Source organism: Callithrix jacchus, chromosome 4, assembly GCF_049354715.1.
Source record: "Callithrix jacchus isolate 240 chromosome 4, calJac240_pri, whole genome shotgun sequence".
NCBI lineage: Eukaryota > Metazoa > Chordata > Mammalia > Primates > Cebidae > Callithrix > Callithrix jacchus.
Genome location: NC_133505.1, coordinates 157709674 through 157726064, shown reverse-complemented (window position 1 = coordinate 157726064; position 16391 = coordinate 157709674). Strand labels below are relative to the sequence as shown.

General features: G+C 44.8%; 1 protein-coding gene across 17 annotated transcripts in view; it reads right to left on the bottom strand.

The window, feature by feature from the left end:
- Nucleotides 1-16391, bottom strand: part of MTHFD1L (methylenetetrahydrofolate dehydrogenase (NADP+ dependent) 1 like) — a 233277-nt gene that overhangs the window by 212113 nt on the left and 4773 nt on the right. For all 17 annotated transcript variants that reach the window (XM_078370293.1, XM_035296968.3, XM_078370294.1 and 14 more), the window contains exons 2-5: nucleotides 9627-9711; nucleotides 8128-8178; nucleotides 7992-8045; nucleotides 4363-4487 (exon numbers count right to left, since the gene is read on the bottom strand). In XM_078370293.1, the coding sequence (XP_078226419.1) occupies nucleotides 4363-4487; nucleotides 7992-8045; nucleotides 8128-8178; nucleotides 9627-9711 (315 nt within the window). The remainder of the gene's footprint in view (nucleotides 1-4362; nucleotides 4488-7991; nucleotides 8046-8127; nucleotides 8179-9626; nucleotides 9712-16391) is intronic.

Here is a 16391-nt window from a genome sequence, read left to right as displayed (position 1 = left end):
TTTTTGTATTTTTAGTAGAGACAGGGTTTCACTGTGTTGGGCAGGCTGGTCTTGAACTCCTAACCTCAGGTGATCCATCCATCTCGGACTCCCAAAGTCCTGGGATTACAGGCATGAGCCACCACACCCGGCCAAGGCCATTCATTTTCTAAGGCAGTACCTTAGGAAACTTCATCCTGGCCCTGACCTGGGGTGTTCTGGTTCTGCCCACATACCAGGACCCAGCCTAAGACCATATAAAACTTCACTTTGCAACTGCAAGGAGCTCCTTTCCGTAGAGCGCAGTGGACTAGCATCCCTAGTTATACAACAGCATGGTCCTGCAGTCAGTGGACCAGCATCCCTAGTTATACAACAGCATGGTCCTGTAGTCAGTGGACCAGCATCCCTAGTTATACAACAGCATGGTCCTGCAGTCAGTGGACTAGCATCCCTAGTTATACAACAGCATGGTCCTGTAGTCAGTGGACTAGCATCCCTAGTTATACAACAGCATGGTCCTGCAGTCAGTGGACTAGCATCCCTAGTTATACAACAGCATGGTCCTGCAGTCAGTGGACCAGCATCCCTAGTTATACAACAGCATGGTCCTGTAGTCAGTGGACCAGCATCCCTAGTTATACAACAGCATGGTCCTGTAGTCAGTGGACCAGCATCCCTAGTTATACAACAGCATGGTCCTGCAGTCAGTGGACTAGCATCCCTAGTTATACAACAGCATGGTCCTGCAGTCAGTGGACTAGCATCCCTAGTTATACAACAGCATGGTCCTGCAGTCAGTGGACTAGCATCCCTAGTTATACAACAGCATGGTCCTGCAGTCAGTGGACTAGCATCCCTAGTTATACAACAGCATGGTCCTGCAGTCAGTGGACTAGCATCCCTAGTTATACAACAGCGTGGTCCTGTAGTCAGTGGACTAGCATCCCTAGTTATACAACAGCGTGGTCCTGCAGTCAGTGGACTAGCATCCCTAGTTATACAACAGCGTGGTCCTGTAGTCAGTGGACTAGCATCCCTAGTTATACAACAGCGTGGTCCTGTAGTCAGTGGACTAGCATCCCTAGTTATACAACAGCGTGGTCCTGCAGTCAGTGGACTAGCATCCCTAGTTATACAACAGCGTGGTCCTGCAGTCAGTGGACTAGCATCCCTAGTTATACAACAGCGTGGTCCTGCAGTCAGTGGACTAGCATCCCTAGTTATACAACAGCGTGGTCCTGCAGTCAGTGGACTAGCATCCCTAGTTATACAACAGCGTGGTCCTGCAGTCAGTGGACTAGCATCCCTAGTTATACAACAGCGTGGTCCTGCAGTCAGTGGACTAGCATCCCTAGTTATACAACAGCATGGTCCTGTAGTCAGTGGACTAGCATCCCTAGTTATACAACAGCATGGTCCTGCAGTCAGTGGACTAGCATCCCTAGTTATACAACAGCATGGTCCTGTAGTCAGTGGACTAGCATCCCTAGTTATACAACAGCATGGTCCTGCAGTCAGTGGACTAGCATCCCTAGTTATACAACAGCGTGGTCCTGTAGTCAGTGGACTAGCATCCCTAGTTATACAACAGCGTGGTCCTGTAGTCAGTGGACTAGCATCCCTAGTTATACAACAGCGTGGTCCTGCAGTCAGTGGACTAGCATCCCTAGTTATACAACAGCGTGGTCCTGCAGTCAGTGGACTAGCATCCCTAGTTATACAACAGCGTGGTCCTGCAGTCAGTGGACTAGCATCCCTAGTTATACAACAGCGTGGTCCTGCAGTCAGTGGACTAGCATCCCTAGTTATACAACAGCATGGTCCTGCAGTCAGTGGATTAGCATCCCTAGTTATACAACAGCATGGTCCTGCAGTCAGTGGACTAGCATCCCTAGTTATACAACAGCGTGGTCCTGCAGTCAGTGGATTAGCATCCCTAGTTATACAACAGCGTGGTCCTGTAGTCAGTGGACTAGCATCCCTAGTTATACAACAGCGTGGTCCTGCAGTCAGTGGACTAGCATCCCTAGTTATACAACAGCGTGGTCCTGCAGTCAGTGGACTAGCATCCCTAGTTATACAACAGCGTGGTCCTGTAGTCAGTGGACTAGCATCCCTAGTTATACAACAGCGTGGTCCTGCAGTCAGTGGACTAGCATCCCTAGTTATACAACAGCATGGTCCTGTAGTCAGTGGACTAGCATCCCTAGTTATACAACAGCATGGTCCTGTAGTCAGTGGACTAGCATCCCTAGTTATACAACAGCATGGTCCTGAAGTCTACTCAAAACCCAGAGCTGATCCTACAAATCTGGAGTCATCCAGTAAGACCTGGGATGGACGTACAGGTCTGATTTCAGCTTGACCTCAATATTTATCTCCTTGGGAAGTCGAGGCATGGAAAAAATGAGTGACCGCATACTTGTGAAGGCTGTGCCTCTCCCTGTTCAAGTCTAGGACAAAACACTCCACAAATGTCTAGCCTAAAGTGAGCACATCAATCCCAGTAACAGAATGGAGACATTAGAACCATTTTCCTAATTTCTTCTTTGACTCTCCTGTTGTTGTTTGGTTGGTTTTTCCTGGCTGGGCCTCAGCATGAATTCCTCTCCTTTTATGAAAGACTTGAAACTATGCCCTGGGACCTTCAAGTTCTGAAAGTTTTCTCATTGATTAGGGCTTCTTCTCCTTTTAAAGTTAGACTACTATAGAATTGGAGATTGTTGATGTTTTTGTAAAAAATATTTGTTTATTAGGCCGGGTACAGTGGCTTACGCCTATAATCCCAGCACTTTGGGAGGCAGAGGTGGGTGGATCATGAGGTCAAGAGATCGAGACCATCCTGGTCAGCATGGTGAAACCCCGACTCTACTAAAAATGTAGAAAATTATCTGGGCATGGTGGCGCGTGCCTGTAGTCCCAGCTACAAGCTGAGGCAGGAGAATTGCCTGAACCCAGGAGGCGGAGGTTGCGGTGAGCTGAGATTGCGCCATTGCACTCCAGCCTGGGTAACAAGAGCAAACCTCCGTCTCAAAAAAAAAAAAAAAAAAAAAAAGAGAAAAGAATATTCGTTTATTTATTTAAAAACAGAGACAAGATCTCACTATGTTGCCCAGGCTGGTCTCGACCTCCTGAGATCAACGAATCCTCCTGCCTTAGCCTCCCAAAGTGCTAGGATTACAGGTGTGAGCCACCATGCCCTGTCAGGACTGGAGGTGTTCGTGACACCTTTTCAGCCTGTGTTTGGGTCTACTCAAGTCACAATTAAAAGCTAGAATGGAAGATTGCTGGGTGTCTCAGGGAGATGGCAGCCTCTCTATCCAGCCCATGAAGGGTCTACCAGATCTGGAATCTAACTTTATAAATCTGCTTACAACCTATAACCATAAAAACATTGTGTTCTTTTTGGCTACAGTACAAAATGCTTCCTATATTTCCATGGAGGAAAATGGGGTTTTTAATCCCCAGGAAGCATGCTTATCCTCCACTGGAGAAGGCCAGTATGCTTTGTTCTACGAAGCTTATATCACTCAGCGACAGGAATCAGAACCTGACATTACAGCACCCAATAGTTATGATGTTCCCCTCTAAATTTCACATAAAACCTTGTGTCATTAAGAAAAGTATTTGTTTTGCTTTTCTCAGCTGGCCTGGGACTAAGAATACGGTACTGCTGGGGAATCGGGTTTCTAAGTTTTCTTCTCTGGTCTTTTCCCTTGGAATTACCAAGGAATAAAATATTAGAAGAATAGAGCTGGCCAAAGATTGTATAATTCAGACTGGGGCTTTAATGAATCTGATGGTAAGATCATATGGCATTGAAGCACGATAAAATGGCTATTTTCCAAAATATATAACTTTTGCATGCAGAATTTTAAAAGCCTATACACACTCCTGAACTATTTAAAATAATTTTTTTCATCTAATTACTGACATGGGGAAAGGTTGGTCAATCAGTAGGTACAAAGTTACACTGAGACATAGTTCAAACAAATAGAAGAAATTTAGAAAAAATTAAAAAAGGTTGGCCAGGCATAGGGGCTCATGCCTATAATCCCAACACTTTGGAAGTTCAAGGCAGACGGATCACCTGAGGTACGGAGTTCAAGACCAGCCTGACCAACATGAAGGCAATCCCATTTCTACTCAAAATACAAAATTAGCTGGACATCAATGCGGGCTCCTATAGTCCCAGCTACTCCGGAGGCTGAGGCAGGAGAATCGCTTGAACCCAGAAGGCGGAGGCTGTGGTATCTCAGATTACACTATTGCACTCCAGCCTGGGCGACAAGAGCAAAACTCCATCTAAAAAAAAACACCCAGCATAATAGAAAAAGTGATTTAGCCATAAAGGTGGATTATGTGTTTTTATTTTCTTACCCATCCACATCTTTTTCTGGTTTCAAGACATTGAGGACTTTGTTGCTAAACAAGTTCTCAGAGATCTGAAGGGCAAGGCCATGTACTCTGGTATCTTCATTCATCTTTAAGATTTCATCTATAATCTAAAGAGAGAACAAAATGAATAAGTAAATAAAAATTAGTTTTGTGAAAATAAGACCCAATGAAAAAAGCTTTCTCTAAACAGTGGATTCATGAAATTGCATCTGGTACAGCTTGTTGTTGTGTAGCTCCTTGTTGATGACTTGGGGTAAAGCACAATAAAAAGTCTATTTTTCTTTTCATCATGTGTATAAAGCTCAAAAAAAAAAATTAAAAGGCTTGGCTGAATTTTTTAATGACTTATCTGCCTTTCTGTGGCTCTGCTCTGTGCCAGAAAAAGACAAAACAGAACCAAGCCAAAGTTCAACAGCTATTAAAGTTCAGAAAGGCAACGTCAACAAGCCGTACTATAAGCCAAGCACACTGCCAGTTTTCAGGGAGGCCAGAAACATGAATCTGAAGCATTCCAACCTGGGTCGAATAACCCTGTGCCTTTCAAACACAATGTGTTCAACAAAGCTCACTAATCATGACATCCAAGCAGTCACGGAGGCCCTCGGGTTATCTGGACCTCAGTAACACATAAGGAGCCTTTCCAAAGGCTGATGCTAGAAAAACTTTTAGCATGCACAGCTCCTTTCATGGGAAACACTAAAACAATTCACTACTTAGTAAAAAGACCAGACTACATTTTGGGAAGCTAATGAATGTCTGGGTGTGTCTCTAAATAAGCAATGCTTTGTCTTCTCTTTGTTAATTTTATGTCAGGAGATAAGATTTTGATTCATCTCACTTAACAAAAATATTTGCTGGGAAGTAAGAAGATACTTTTCCTGGCATATAGATCTCACTCAGAGGCTCTGCGGAAGGTTGGTTTACCATTTCCGTTTCATTGTCTAATGAAAATCACTACCTGTGGGGTGGCAGGGGAAACCACTGGAGGCACAAAATCAGAAAGAAAGTTTTGTTTCATTCGTTCGGCATTCTTTCATTCATTCAACAAATGTTCTGAGCACCTACTCTGTATCAGTTCTAAGTAAAGGAAATAGAGCTATAAACAAAACTGTCCTCGTGGATCTTACACTCTAGAGGAAGAGGCAACTTCCTTCCTCCCTTCCAAACTGTAATAATAAAAGTAAAATTGCTGGAAATAATAAACTGTATGCAGAAAAACAGGTTCAGTGGGGTAAAGGGCTAACAGAGTGACGGGTGGAGGGGTGGTCAGAGGCCACGATGTCCAAGCAGAGACCAGAATGAAGTGATGAAACTACTGTCACCTGCACCAAGCATTTGGTAGAATCAACAAATGCCAACACAGATCTTAATCAATAAATTAAGATACTTACTCTTTTTCAACATAACACCATACAAATTCACTCTTTTAGAATTTCACCAAAGAAAAATAAGAATAAAGGGCTCCTTGTCAAAAAATAAGTCAAGACAAAGGTGCCAAGAACACGTACTGTGGAAAGAGAGCCTCTTCAATAAATAGAGCTGGGAAAACTGGGTATCCACACACAGAAGAAGGAAACTAGGCCCTCATCGCTCACCTTCTATAAAAACCAACCAAAATGAATAAAGACTTAAACATAAGGTCCCAAACCATAAGACTAGAAGAAAACATAGGGGAAATGCTTCAAGACACTGGCCTGGACAAGGTTTTTTGGATAGGACCTCAAAAAAATAGGCAACAAAAGCAAAAATAAACAAGTGGGATTACATCAAACTAAAAACATTCTTCATAGCAAAAAAAAAAATCAACAAAGCAGAGACAACCTACAGAATGGGAGAAAAGATTTGCAAACTATGCATCCGACAAGGGGTTAACATCCAGAATATATAAGAAACTCAAATAACTTAACAGCAAAAAAACAAATAATTCAAATAAAAAACGGGCTAAAGACCTGAACAGACATCTCCCAAAATACATACAAATAGTCAGCAGGTATAGGACAAAACACTCATCATCATCAGAAATGCAAATCAAACCATAGTGAGAAATCACCTCACCCCAGTTAGCAATGGCTATTATCAAAAATGACAATAGCAAATGCTGGTGTGGATAGGCAGAAAGGGGAGCTCTTACACACTGTTGGTGGGAAGGCAGATTAATGCAGACATTAGAGAAAACAGTATGTAGACTCCCGACAAAATTAAAAAGCAACTACCATATGGCCCAGCCATTCCCTCTACTAGGTATATAGGCACAGGAGCTGAAAGCACTATGCTGAGAAGTCATCTGCATTCCCATGTTTATTACAGCACTATTCACCTCGGCCAAGAGATGGAACCAATCCAAATGCCCATTAAGGGAGGATAAAGAAAGTGTGGTTTGTATATACAATGGAATATCATTCAACCATAAAAAGGAACAAAAGCCTGTCATTTGTGGCAACATGGATGAACCTGGAGGACATAACATTAAGCGAAATAAGCCAGGCGCAGAAAGGCAAATACCATAGGATGTCACTTACATGTGCAATCTAGGAAAGTTGATCTCATAGAAATAGAGAATAGAATGGCGGTTACCAGAGGCTGGGTTGGAGCGGGGAAGGGGAAAGGGGGAGGGGTTGGTCAATCGGTAGGTACACAGTTTCACTTAGGAGGAATAAATTCTAGTGTTCTATTACACAGTAGGGTGACTGTAGCTAATGACAATGTATTGTATATTTCAAGCCAAGCTAGAAAAGATCTTGAAAGCTATCTTCACAAATAAATGATACATGTCCTAGGAAATGGATGTAACTAACCTGATTTCATCATTACATAACATATACAAGTACTGAAACATCACACTGTACCCCACACCCATGCACAATCATTATGTGTCAATTATAAACAACAACAAAAGTCAAGGGCTATCAATACCAGTGGCAAGGCCAGCTTTGGTGGCTCATGCCTGTAATCCCAGCACTTTGGGAGGTCGGATCACCTCAGGTCAGGAGTTCAAGAATAGCCTGGCTAACACGGTGAAACCCCATCTCTACAAAAATTAGCCAGGCGTAATCCCAGCAACTCGGGAGGCTGAGGGGGGAGAATCACTTGAACACGGGAGGTGGAGGTTGCAGTGAGCTGAGACCGCACCATTGTACTCCAGCCTGGGCAAGAAGAAGGAAACTCCATCTCAAAAGAATAAAAAAAGAGAAATAAACTTCTATATTATTTAAGATTCCGTTATTTGAACTTTTCTATCACATGTAGGCAGCAGGAAGAAAAGCTAACCATAGAAGGGTCGGGGCCCTAAGTACAGGGATTGTGCCACAAGGTCCAATTTCCTCACCTCAGCCTGACAATTTCCACTAGATGATGCTACCACCACAGCTGAAGAAACACAACCAAACTCAACAGGTTGAAGCTCAAGTCTTTGGGAGACATATAGCAAATGACAAGGAGCAGGGATGTTATTAAGAAGCATTTACCCTAGAGAAAAGAAGTGAACTCTTCCCTCTAACATTAAGCTACAAGCAAAGGCTGGATCTGTTCCAGCCACCACTAAGAGACACCAATGGGCCCATTAGGTCTCAAGAGGAAAGAAAAGCAAGAGTTCAGAGCTCTGCCATTATTACCTCGGCTTCACTGCTATCTGGAGGGAGGCAAATGTGAGTGATGTTCAGACCAGCCTGAAAAAGGAACACAAGGTTATTTGTCACTATAAGAGAATGTATTGTTAAAAGTTATAATGAATTTTTAATAAGTCCTCACCTCCTCAGCCAAATTCTGGTTCATTTCCTGCATCAAGTTGTCATCGCCTGCCTTAGGAGAGAAAAAACAACGTAACAACATAAAAATAGCTTGAAAAGGCACGAAAGATAATCCAGAGATGAATTTTGTGATTACAGATGATCTAATTACAAAGATAATATGGAAAGTGCAGAAAAACAATCTTGCTATTTATAAAAAGGGACTCGTGGACAGTATTTAACAGAGTAATTCCTCAGGCCTTCAAATTATGCCACTTTTTTAAGGAAAATAATATCCTTCCTCTTAGAAGACATACATAGTAACCTAGCCAGCTTCCCTCTCTAAAAATGAGGGCACGGACTGGGCACAGTGGCTCATGCCTGTAATCTCAGCACTTTGAGAGGCTGAAATGGTAGATTGCTCGAGCCCAGGAGTTCAAGACCAGCCTGGGCAACATGGTGAAATCCCATCTCTACAAAAAATGCAAAAGTTAGCCAGGCATGGTGGTGCATGCCTGCAGTTCCAGCTACTCAGGAGGCTGAAATGGGAGGATCGCTTGAGCCCAGGAGGTCAAGGTTTCGTTGAACCAAGATCATACCATGGCACTCCAGCCTGGGCAACAGAGCGAGACCCCATTACAAAAAAAAATGGGGACACCAAAGATAGGAGTTGAAATGGTTTGCCTTTAGATGGAAAGCCAGGGAGTCAGTAGACCCCAGGAGGACCAAGCCCTAATCTAAATTTCTTTCTATTGTTCTAACTCTCCTTTCTTTTTAACGAGATATGGCTACAGATAGCAGAGAACATAAGAAACTTGAGCACAGCTCTGTAATCCTGAAATATGCAGCACGAAGGAACCAGAGGCTATTTTGATACGCTAAGTGCGTGCCAAGCCTCACAGTAGCAGCCCAACTGTCAGGCTGAGTTTACTTCCACGCTTGGCTCACCTCGTTATTTCTCGGCACCTGCCATCACACAAGCGTGCCAATCAGGATGGCAACCGAGGCCAACTGTGGCTCGGAACCAGGGCTGCAGCCAAAAGAAGTATGTGGAATGCAAAGTCCTTTGGATGGGGTAATGACTTTTCGCCTGTCAAGTTTATGGCAGGCTTTAAAAGATAGAGTAAAAGATTACCAAATATCCATCTTTCATCTAGCACCTGCCTCCATTAAAACAAAGTGGGACTTTTTTTCCCAAAACCTTCAAATCACATTTGGTAAGCATTTTTGAGCACACATGGACCACGATGTATCCTGTGTAATGCAATGCACGTAGGTGCCTTCCTCCTAGACCTGTGAAAACCACCCATACGTCAGAGAGGAAAATTCACAAAAGAAGGCTCAAGCAGAGCAGTACTTAACCCATGACCACAAAGAATCAAAAGACCAAAGAAAACAGCAGCATTGCTCACCGAGCCCTCTCTTCTTCCGCAAGAATCGGGGCTGCTCTTTTGTATACAATCATTTTCTAAATTGAAAGGCATCCTAAAATAGTAGGACTGAACCTCGTTCTCAGCTTACCTGGATAATTGCAAGAACCGGCTTGAAGGCAGGGTTTTTTTCTTGCAGTAAACGCAGAACTTCTTTTGAACTCTGAATTACTTCTCTACATTGAGAAAAAAAACAACACTGTGATTTCTTGGTTAATGAGTAGAAAGGGCTGACACAACACATTTTCTCAGAAAGTTCGTTCCTCCAAGTGAAAATAACTAGACCACAGAAAGACACACTCCAACGTACAGTGTGAAGCGGGGAGGCGGCGTAACCATGAAGACACTAACGCAAGGTAAAATTGGCAATCTAGTTTTTAAACTACGCAGAGGGAAACAAACTAGATGTTTACCATCATTTTCTAGGGGTGAATTTTTCTCTTGTATTTTCTAAGTGTACTATAATGAAAATTTTAGGTTTCTACTTCAAATAATCCCTCTCCTCGACCATACTCCCCAGCCGTCCCCCCAAAACCCTGAGTTTGGGTCCATGAGGAAAGCAAATTAAGTGGGAAGAGGGAAGTGAAGACAGGCGATTGGGGGGTGAAGACAGGGGGCTGGCTGTTGGACAGTGTCGAGCCAGGATAAATTCCAGGTCCTGGAGCTTAAAAAAATAATTAGGTAAGGAAGGAAGGGAAGGAGAGGAAAGTTCCAGAAACACTGGGGACCCATCATAATTGGATAACACGATCAAGGCCTCCAGGAGGTGGGGGGGGGCCGGGGGAGAGGCGGGGGCGGAGGGCTCAGTCCTCTGGGAATCCACAACATGGTCTGCACCTGTGCTTCCTAAAGCCCAGCAGCAGCCACCTTCACCTCCCGCCTCTGAGGGAGATGCCAGCCTGGGGTGAGCAGGCCTAGGTAAAAGTGGTAGGAGGGGCCAGGCCCATTGGCCACGCCTGTAATCCCAGCACTTTGGGAGGCCGAGGCGAGCAGACCACCCGAGGTCAGGCGTTCAAGACTAGCCTGGCCAACACGGTGAAATCCCATCTCTACAAAAATACAAAAATTAGCCGGGCATGTTGGCGGGTGCCTGTAATCCCAGCCACTCAAGAGGCTGAGGCGGAAGAATCGCTTGAACCCGGGAGGTGGAGGTTGCAGTGAGGTGAGATAATACCACTGCACTCCAGCCGGGGCAACAGAGTGAGACTCTGCCTCAAAAAAAAAAAAAAAAAAAAAATCTTTTAGAATGTCCTCTCTTAAGGCCTGGCATGGTGGCATGCACCTATAGTCCCAGCACCCTGAGGCCAAGATGGGAGGACTACTTGAGGCCAGGAGTTTGAGACCAGCCTGGGCAACATAATGAGATCCTGTATCTATAAAAAATTTAGTGGGGCGTGGTGGCATGTGCCTGTGGTCCCAGATACTTAGGAGGCTGAAGTTGGAGGATTGCTTGAGCCCATGAGTTTGAGGCTACAGTAAACTGTGACTGCACCACTGCACCCCAGCCTGTGTGGCAGAGCAAGACTCAATTTCTTGAATAAAAGAAAAAAGTGTTAGGAGCTCAGCTCTTTCTGGAACCTTCTGGGATGAGTGACTGCAGAGGCTACCTTCGCCACCAGCCTGTATGTTTTTAGCAGCACATGAAAACTGGGAGCTGGCTTCTTCCCCTCTCACAAAAGTCCGAGGGTACAACCGCAGCAGCCTCCAGGCTTCAGCGCTAAGGCCACCTTTACATTGTGTTTTCAGTCCCGAGAGGGTCTGCACTGCACCTAACCACAATGCAGAGTGAAGACATCCAGCCAATGCTGTCAACAGTACACTGCCAAGAGCAGGGAGGCATCAGGAGGCTTCCCCCAGTTTTCAAAGAGACAGAGCTGACAGATGAAACCAGAGGAACTGCAGTTCCCAGGCAGGGCTTTGGAGGAGAGCATTGCTCAGACTCACAGCCAGGACCAGCCTTTCTACCGCCAGCTGGGCTGGAACAGATGGACTGGGTGCAGGCAACTGTCAATGACCTGGGAACATTTCAGTTAGTTTTGTTTGGAAACACTTGGGATAAAGCTACTTCAGTCCCAGGGAATTAATTGTATTATTGTGCTGAATAAATGTGACCATATGGGAAAGTTTACAAATCACCTTATAAATAAGCACTAAACTCCATCCATCCAATAACGGGTGACTGAGGCCCATATGCTGCACTCTTTCCAGCCTGTCGTGACTTTTAATTTTGCTATGTTGGGTTCTTATTTTTGCCTGGGTTCAGGAAAGCACTGGCGTGTGGGTCCCAAGCTGCTCATGTTGTCAGGATCACTGGAGAGTTTGGTAAAAACAAAGGTTCCAGGCCAGGTGCAGCGACTCACACCTGTAATCCCAGCACCTCAGGAGGCCAAGGCGAATGGACCACCTGAGGTCAGGAGCTCCGAGACCATTCTGGCCAACATGGTGAAACTCCTTCTCTAGTAAAAATATAAAAACTAGCCAGACGTGATCGTACACGCCTGTAATCCCAGCTACTCAGGAGGCTGAGGCAGGAGAAGCACTTGAACTCAGGAAGGGGAAGCTGCAGTGAGCCAAGATCCCACCACTGCATTCCAGCCTGGGTGACAGAGCAAGACTGTCTCAAAAGAAATAATGGTTCTGGTGTTTCACCCCAGAAAGTCTGATTCAGCATGTCTCGGTAGAACCCAGAAATGTACATTTTTAACAGAGTCCAGATAGTTCTGAGACACTAAGTGGAAATACGGCCCAGGACTGGTACCGGTTATTTCATTTACTAGCTTCAGCAAAAGTCTCTAAGAGTCTCAGTTTCCTCATCTGCAAAACAGGTATACTGGCCAGGCACAGTGGCTCATGCCTGTAATCCCTGCACTTTTGGAGGCCAAGGCAGGTGGATCACCTGAGGTTAGGAGCTCAAGACCAGCCTGGCCAACATAATGAAACCCCATCTCTACTAAAAATACCTCCCCCCCAAAAAAAAATTAGCTGGGCATGCTGGCACATGCCTGTAATCCCAGCGTGAAAGGCTGAGGCAAAAGAATCACTTGAACCCAGGAGGCAGAGGTTGTAGTGAGCCAAGATCGCACCACTGCACTCCAGCCTGGGCAACAGAGTGAGACTCTGTCTCAAAAAAACAAAACAAAAAAGTCACATATACTACAGTGGTTCCTTTCCTTTTTCTTATAAATGTACATATTTGTTCATTTTTCTTTGCCCCAGAGCTACCCTTAAACACTAAAACCATTCATACTAATAGCAATAATTTTCTCAGAAACATTCAGAGTCTTGATCCATTCATAGTTGATGAAAGGAACACTTCTATAGGTAAGTCAGCAATTGCCAAAAAGTAATTCAACTTTTAAAGTAGTTGGGGATGGGGGCACAGTGGCTCATGTCTGTACTCCTAGCACTTTGGGAGGCTGAGGTGAATCACGTGAGCTCAGTAATTCAAGGCCACCTGGGCAAGATATCAAGACCTTGTCTCTACCCCCACCAAAAAAAATAAGTTGGAGGGTAGAGTGAGTGTGGATAGAAAAAAAAAATATACAGGCATACAGATTTCACTGTGTTTGCTTTATTGCAATTTACAGATATTGTGTTTTTCTACAAACTGAAAGTCCGTGGCAACCTGTGTTTTGTTAAGTCTATGGGAGTCATTTTTCCAATGGCATCTGCTCACTTTGTGTCACATTTTGGTAATTCTTGCAATATTTCAAACTTATTCGTTTTAGTATGTTTGTTAGTGATCTGTGATTGATGATCTTTGATGTTACTATTGTAATTGTTTCAGGACCACAAACCCTGCCCATGGTGGTTGGGCGTGTTCTGACGGCTTCACTGGACTGGCTGTTCCCCCTTCTCTCTCCCTCTCCTCTGGCCTCCCTATTCCCTGAGAAACAATATTGATATTAGGCCAGTTAGTAACTACAGTGGCCTCTAAGTGTTCCAAGTGAAGAGTCACAGGTCTCTCACTTTAAATAAAAAGCTAGAAATGATTAAGCTTAGTGAGGAGGGCATGGTGAAAGCCAAGATAGGTCAAAAGCTAGGCCTCTTGTGCCCAACAGTTAGCCAAGCTGTGATTGCAAAGGAAAGCTATCGAAGAAAATTATAAGTGCTATACAATGGACACACAAATGATAAGAAAACAGCCTTATTAGGCGGGTGCAGCAGCTCACGCCTGTAATCCCAGCACTTTGGGAGGCAAAGTCAGGTGGATCACCTGAGGTCAGGAGTTCGAGACCAGCCTAGTCAACATCATGAAACTCCATCTCTACGAAAAATACAAAATTAGCCGAGTGAGGTGGTGTGCACCTGTAACTCCAGCTACTCAGGTGGCTGAGGCAAGAGAATCGCTTGAACCCAGGAGGCGGTGATTGCAAGATTGCAGTGAGCCAAAATCAAGCCATTGCACTCTAACCTGGGAGATAAGAGTGAAACTCCGTCTCAAAAAAAAAAGAAAGAAAAAAGAAAACAGTTTATTGCTGATGTGGAGACAGTCTGTCGGAATGTCTGGATAGATAATCAAACCAGCCCTAACATTCCCTTAAGCCAGAGCCTAATGTAGAGCAACCCCCTGATACTCTTCAATTCTGTGAAGGCTGAGGGAGGCAAGGAAGCTACAGAATAAAAGTGTGATGCTCGCCAAGGTTGGTTCATGAAGTTTCAGGAAATAAGTCATCTCCGTAACATAAAAGTGCAAGGTGAAGCAGTAGGCGCTAATGTGGAACTGCAGTAAGTTATCCGGAAGAGCTAGCGAAGATTATGTATGCAGGTGACTACACTACACAGATGATCAGCCTTATCATGGATGAAACAGCCTTATTGGAAGATGCCATTTAGGACTTTCATAACTAGCAGGAAGTCAATGTCTAGCTTCAAAGGACACGCTGATTGTTGTTAGAGGTTAGTGCAGCTGGTGACTTGAAGGTGAAGGCAATGCTCATTTACCATTCTGTAAGTCCTGGGCCCTAAAGAATTATGCTGAATCTTGGCCACGTGCAGTGGTGCACACCTGTAATCCCAGCACTTTAGGAGGCTGAGGTGGTCAGATCACCTGATGTCGGGAGTTCGAGACCAGTCTGATAAACAGGAAAAAACCCATCTCTACTAAAAACAAAAAATTAGCCAGGCATGGTGGCACATGCCTGTAGTCCCAGCTACTCAGGAGACTGAGGCAGGAGAATCATTTGAACCCGGGAGGCAGAAGTTGTGGTGAGCCGAGATCACACCATTGCACTCCAGCCTGGGCAACAGGAGCAAAACTCCATCCCCGCCCCCGCAAAAAAGTATGCTGTATCTCGTGGTGGCTCATGCCTGTAATCCCAGCTAGTCAGGAGGCCGAAGAATGAGAATCGCTTGAACCCAAGATGTGGAGGTTGCAGTGAGCTGAGATAGCACCACTGCACTCCAGCCTGGGCGAAAGAGTGAAACTGTCTTAAAAAGAAAAAATAGAATTAGGCCAGGCGCAGTGGCTCAAGCCTGTAATCCCAGCAATTTGGGAGGCCGAGGCGGGTGGATCACGAGGTCAAGAGATTGAGACCATCCTGGTCAACATGGTGAAATTCTGTCTCTACTAAAAATACAAAAAATTAGCTGGGCATGGTGACACGTGCCTGCAATCCCGGCTACTTAGGAGGCTGAGGCAGGAGAATTGCCTGAACCCAGGAGGCGGAGGTTGCGGTGAGCCGAGATCGCGCCATTGCACTCCAGCCTGGGTAACAAGAGCGAAACTCCATCTCAAAAAAAAAAAAAGAAAAAACAGAATTATGCTGAACTTACTCTGCCTGTGCTCTATACATGGAACAACAAAGCCTGGATGACAGCACATCTGTTTACAGTATGGTTTACTGAATAAGCCCACTGTTGAGACTCACTATTCAAAGAAAAAAGAAGACCACTTCCAAAATATTCTTGCTCATTGACAATGTACTTGATCACCCAAGAGCTCTGACAAAGGTGTACAATGTCCTGCTAACACAATGTCCATTCTGTAGTCCATGGATCAAGGAGTAATTTTCAAGTCTGATTATTTAAGAAATACATTTCGCTGGATGCAGTGGCTCACACCTGTAAACCTAGCACTTTGGGAGGCCGAGGCAGGCGGATCACGAGGTCAGGGGTTTGAGACTAGCCTGACCAACGTGGTAAAACCCCGTCTCTACTTAAAAATACAAAAATTAGCCAGGTATGGTGGTTCTTTTTTACCAGGAAAAAGAAAAGAAACCCCATCACTACTAAAAATACAAAAAAAAATTGGGCATGGTAGTAGACGCCTGTAATCCCAGCTACCTGGGAGGCTGAGGCAGGAGAATTGCTTGAACCCAGTAGGCAGAGGTTGCAGTGAGCAGAGAGTGCGCCACTGCACTCCAGCCTGGGTGACAGAGCAAGACTCTGTCTCAAAAAACAAAAAAAAAAGAAATACATTTCATAAGGCTATAGCTGCCACAGGTAATAATTCCTTTGATGAATCTGGTCAAAGTTACTGAAAACCTTCCACAAAGGATTCTAGATAACCGTAAGCCGGATGTGGTGGTTCACGCCTATAATCCCAACACTTTGCAAGGCCGAGGCAGGTGGACCACCTGAGGTCAGGAGTTCAAGACTAGCCTGGCCAACATGATGAAACCCCATCTCACAGCTCCCGAAGAACAGGGCCTGTGAGTCCTGCTCAGTGCCGTCCAGCCTGTGCCTGGCACACAGCAGCACTCAACAGGCACATGGCAGATTCATGAGGAGACTGCTGTCAGAGCCTCCTGTGTCTCCAGCTCTGTACAGTGGAACAAAGGTTTATTTGTCGTGGTGTTTTTCACATCAGTTACATTGACCATCCATTCATAGCAGAACATACACAGTGGTGAAA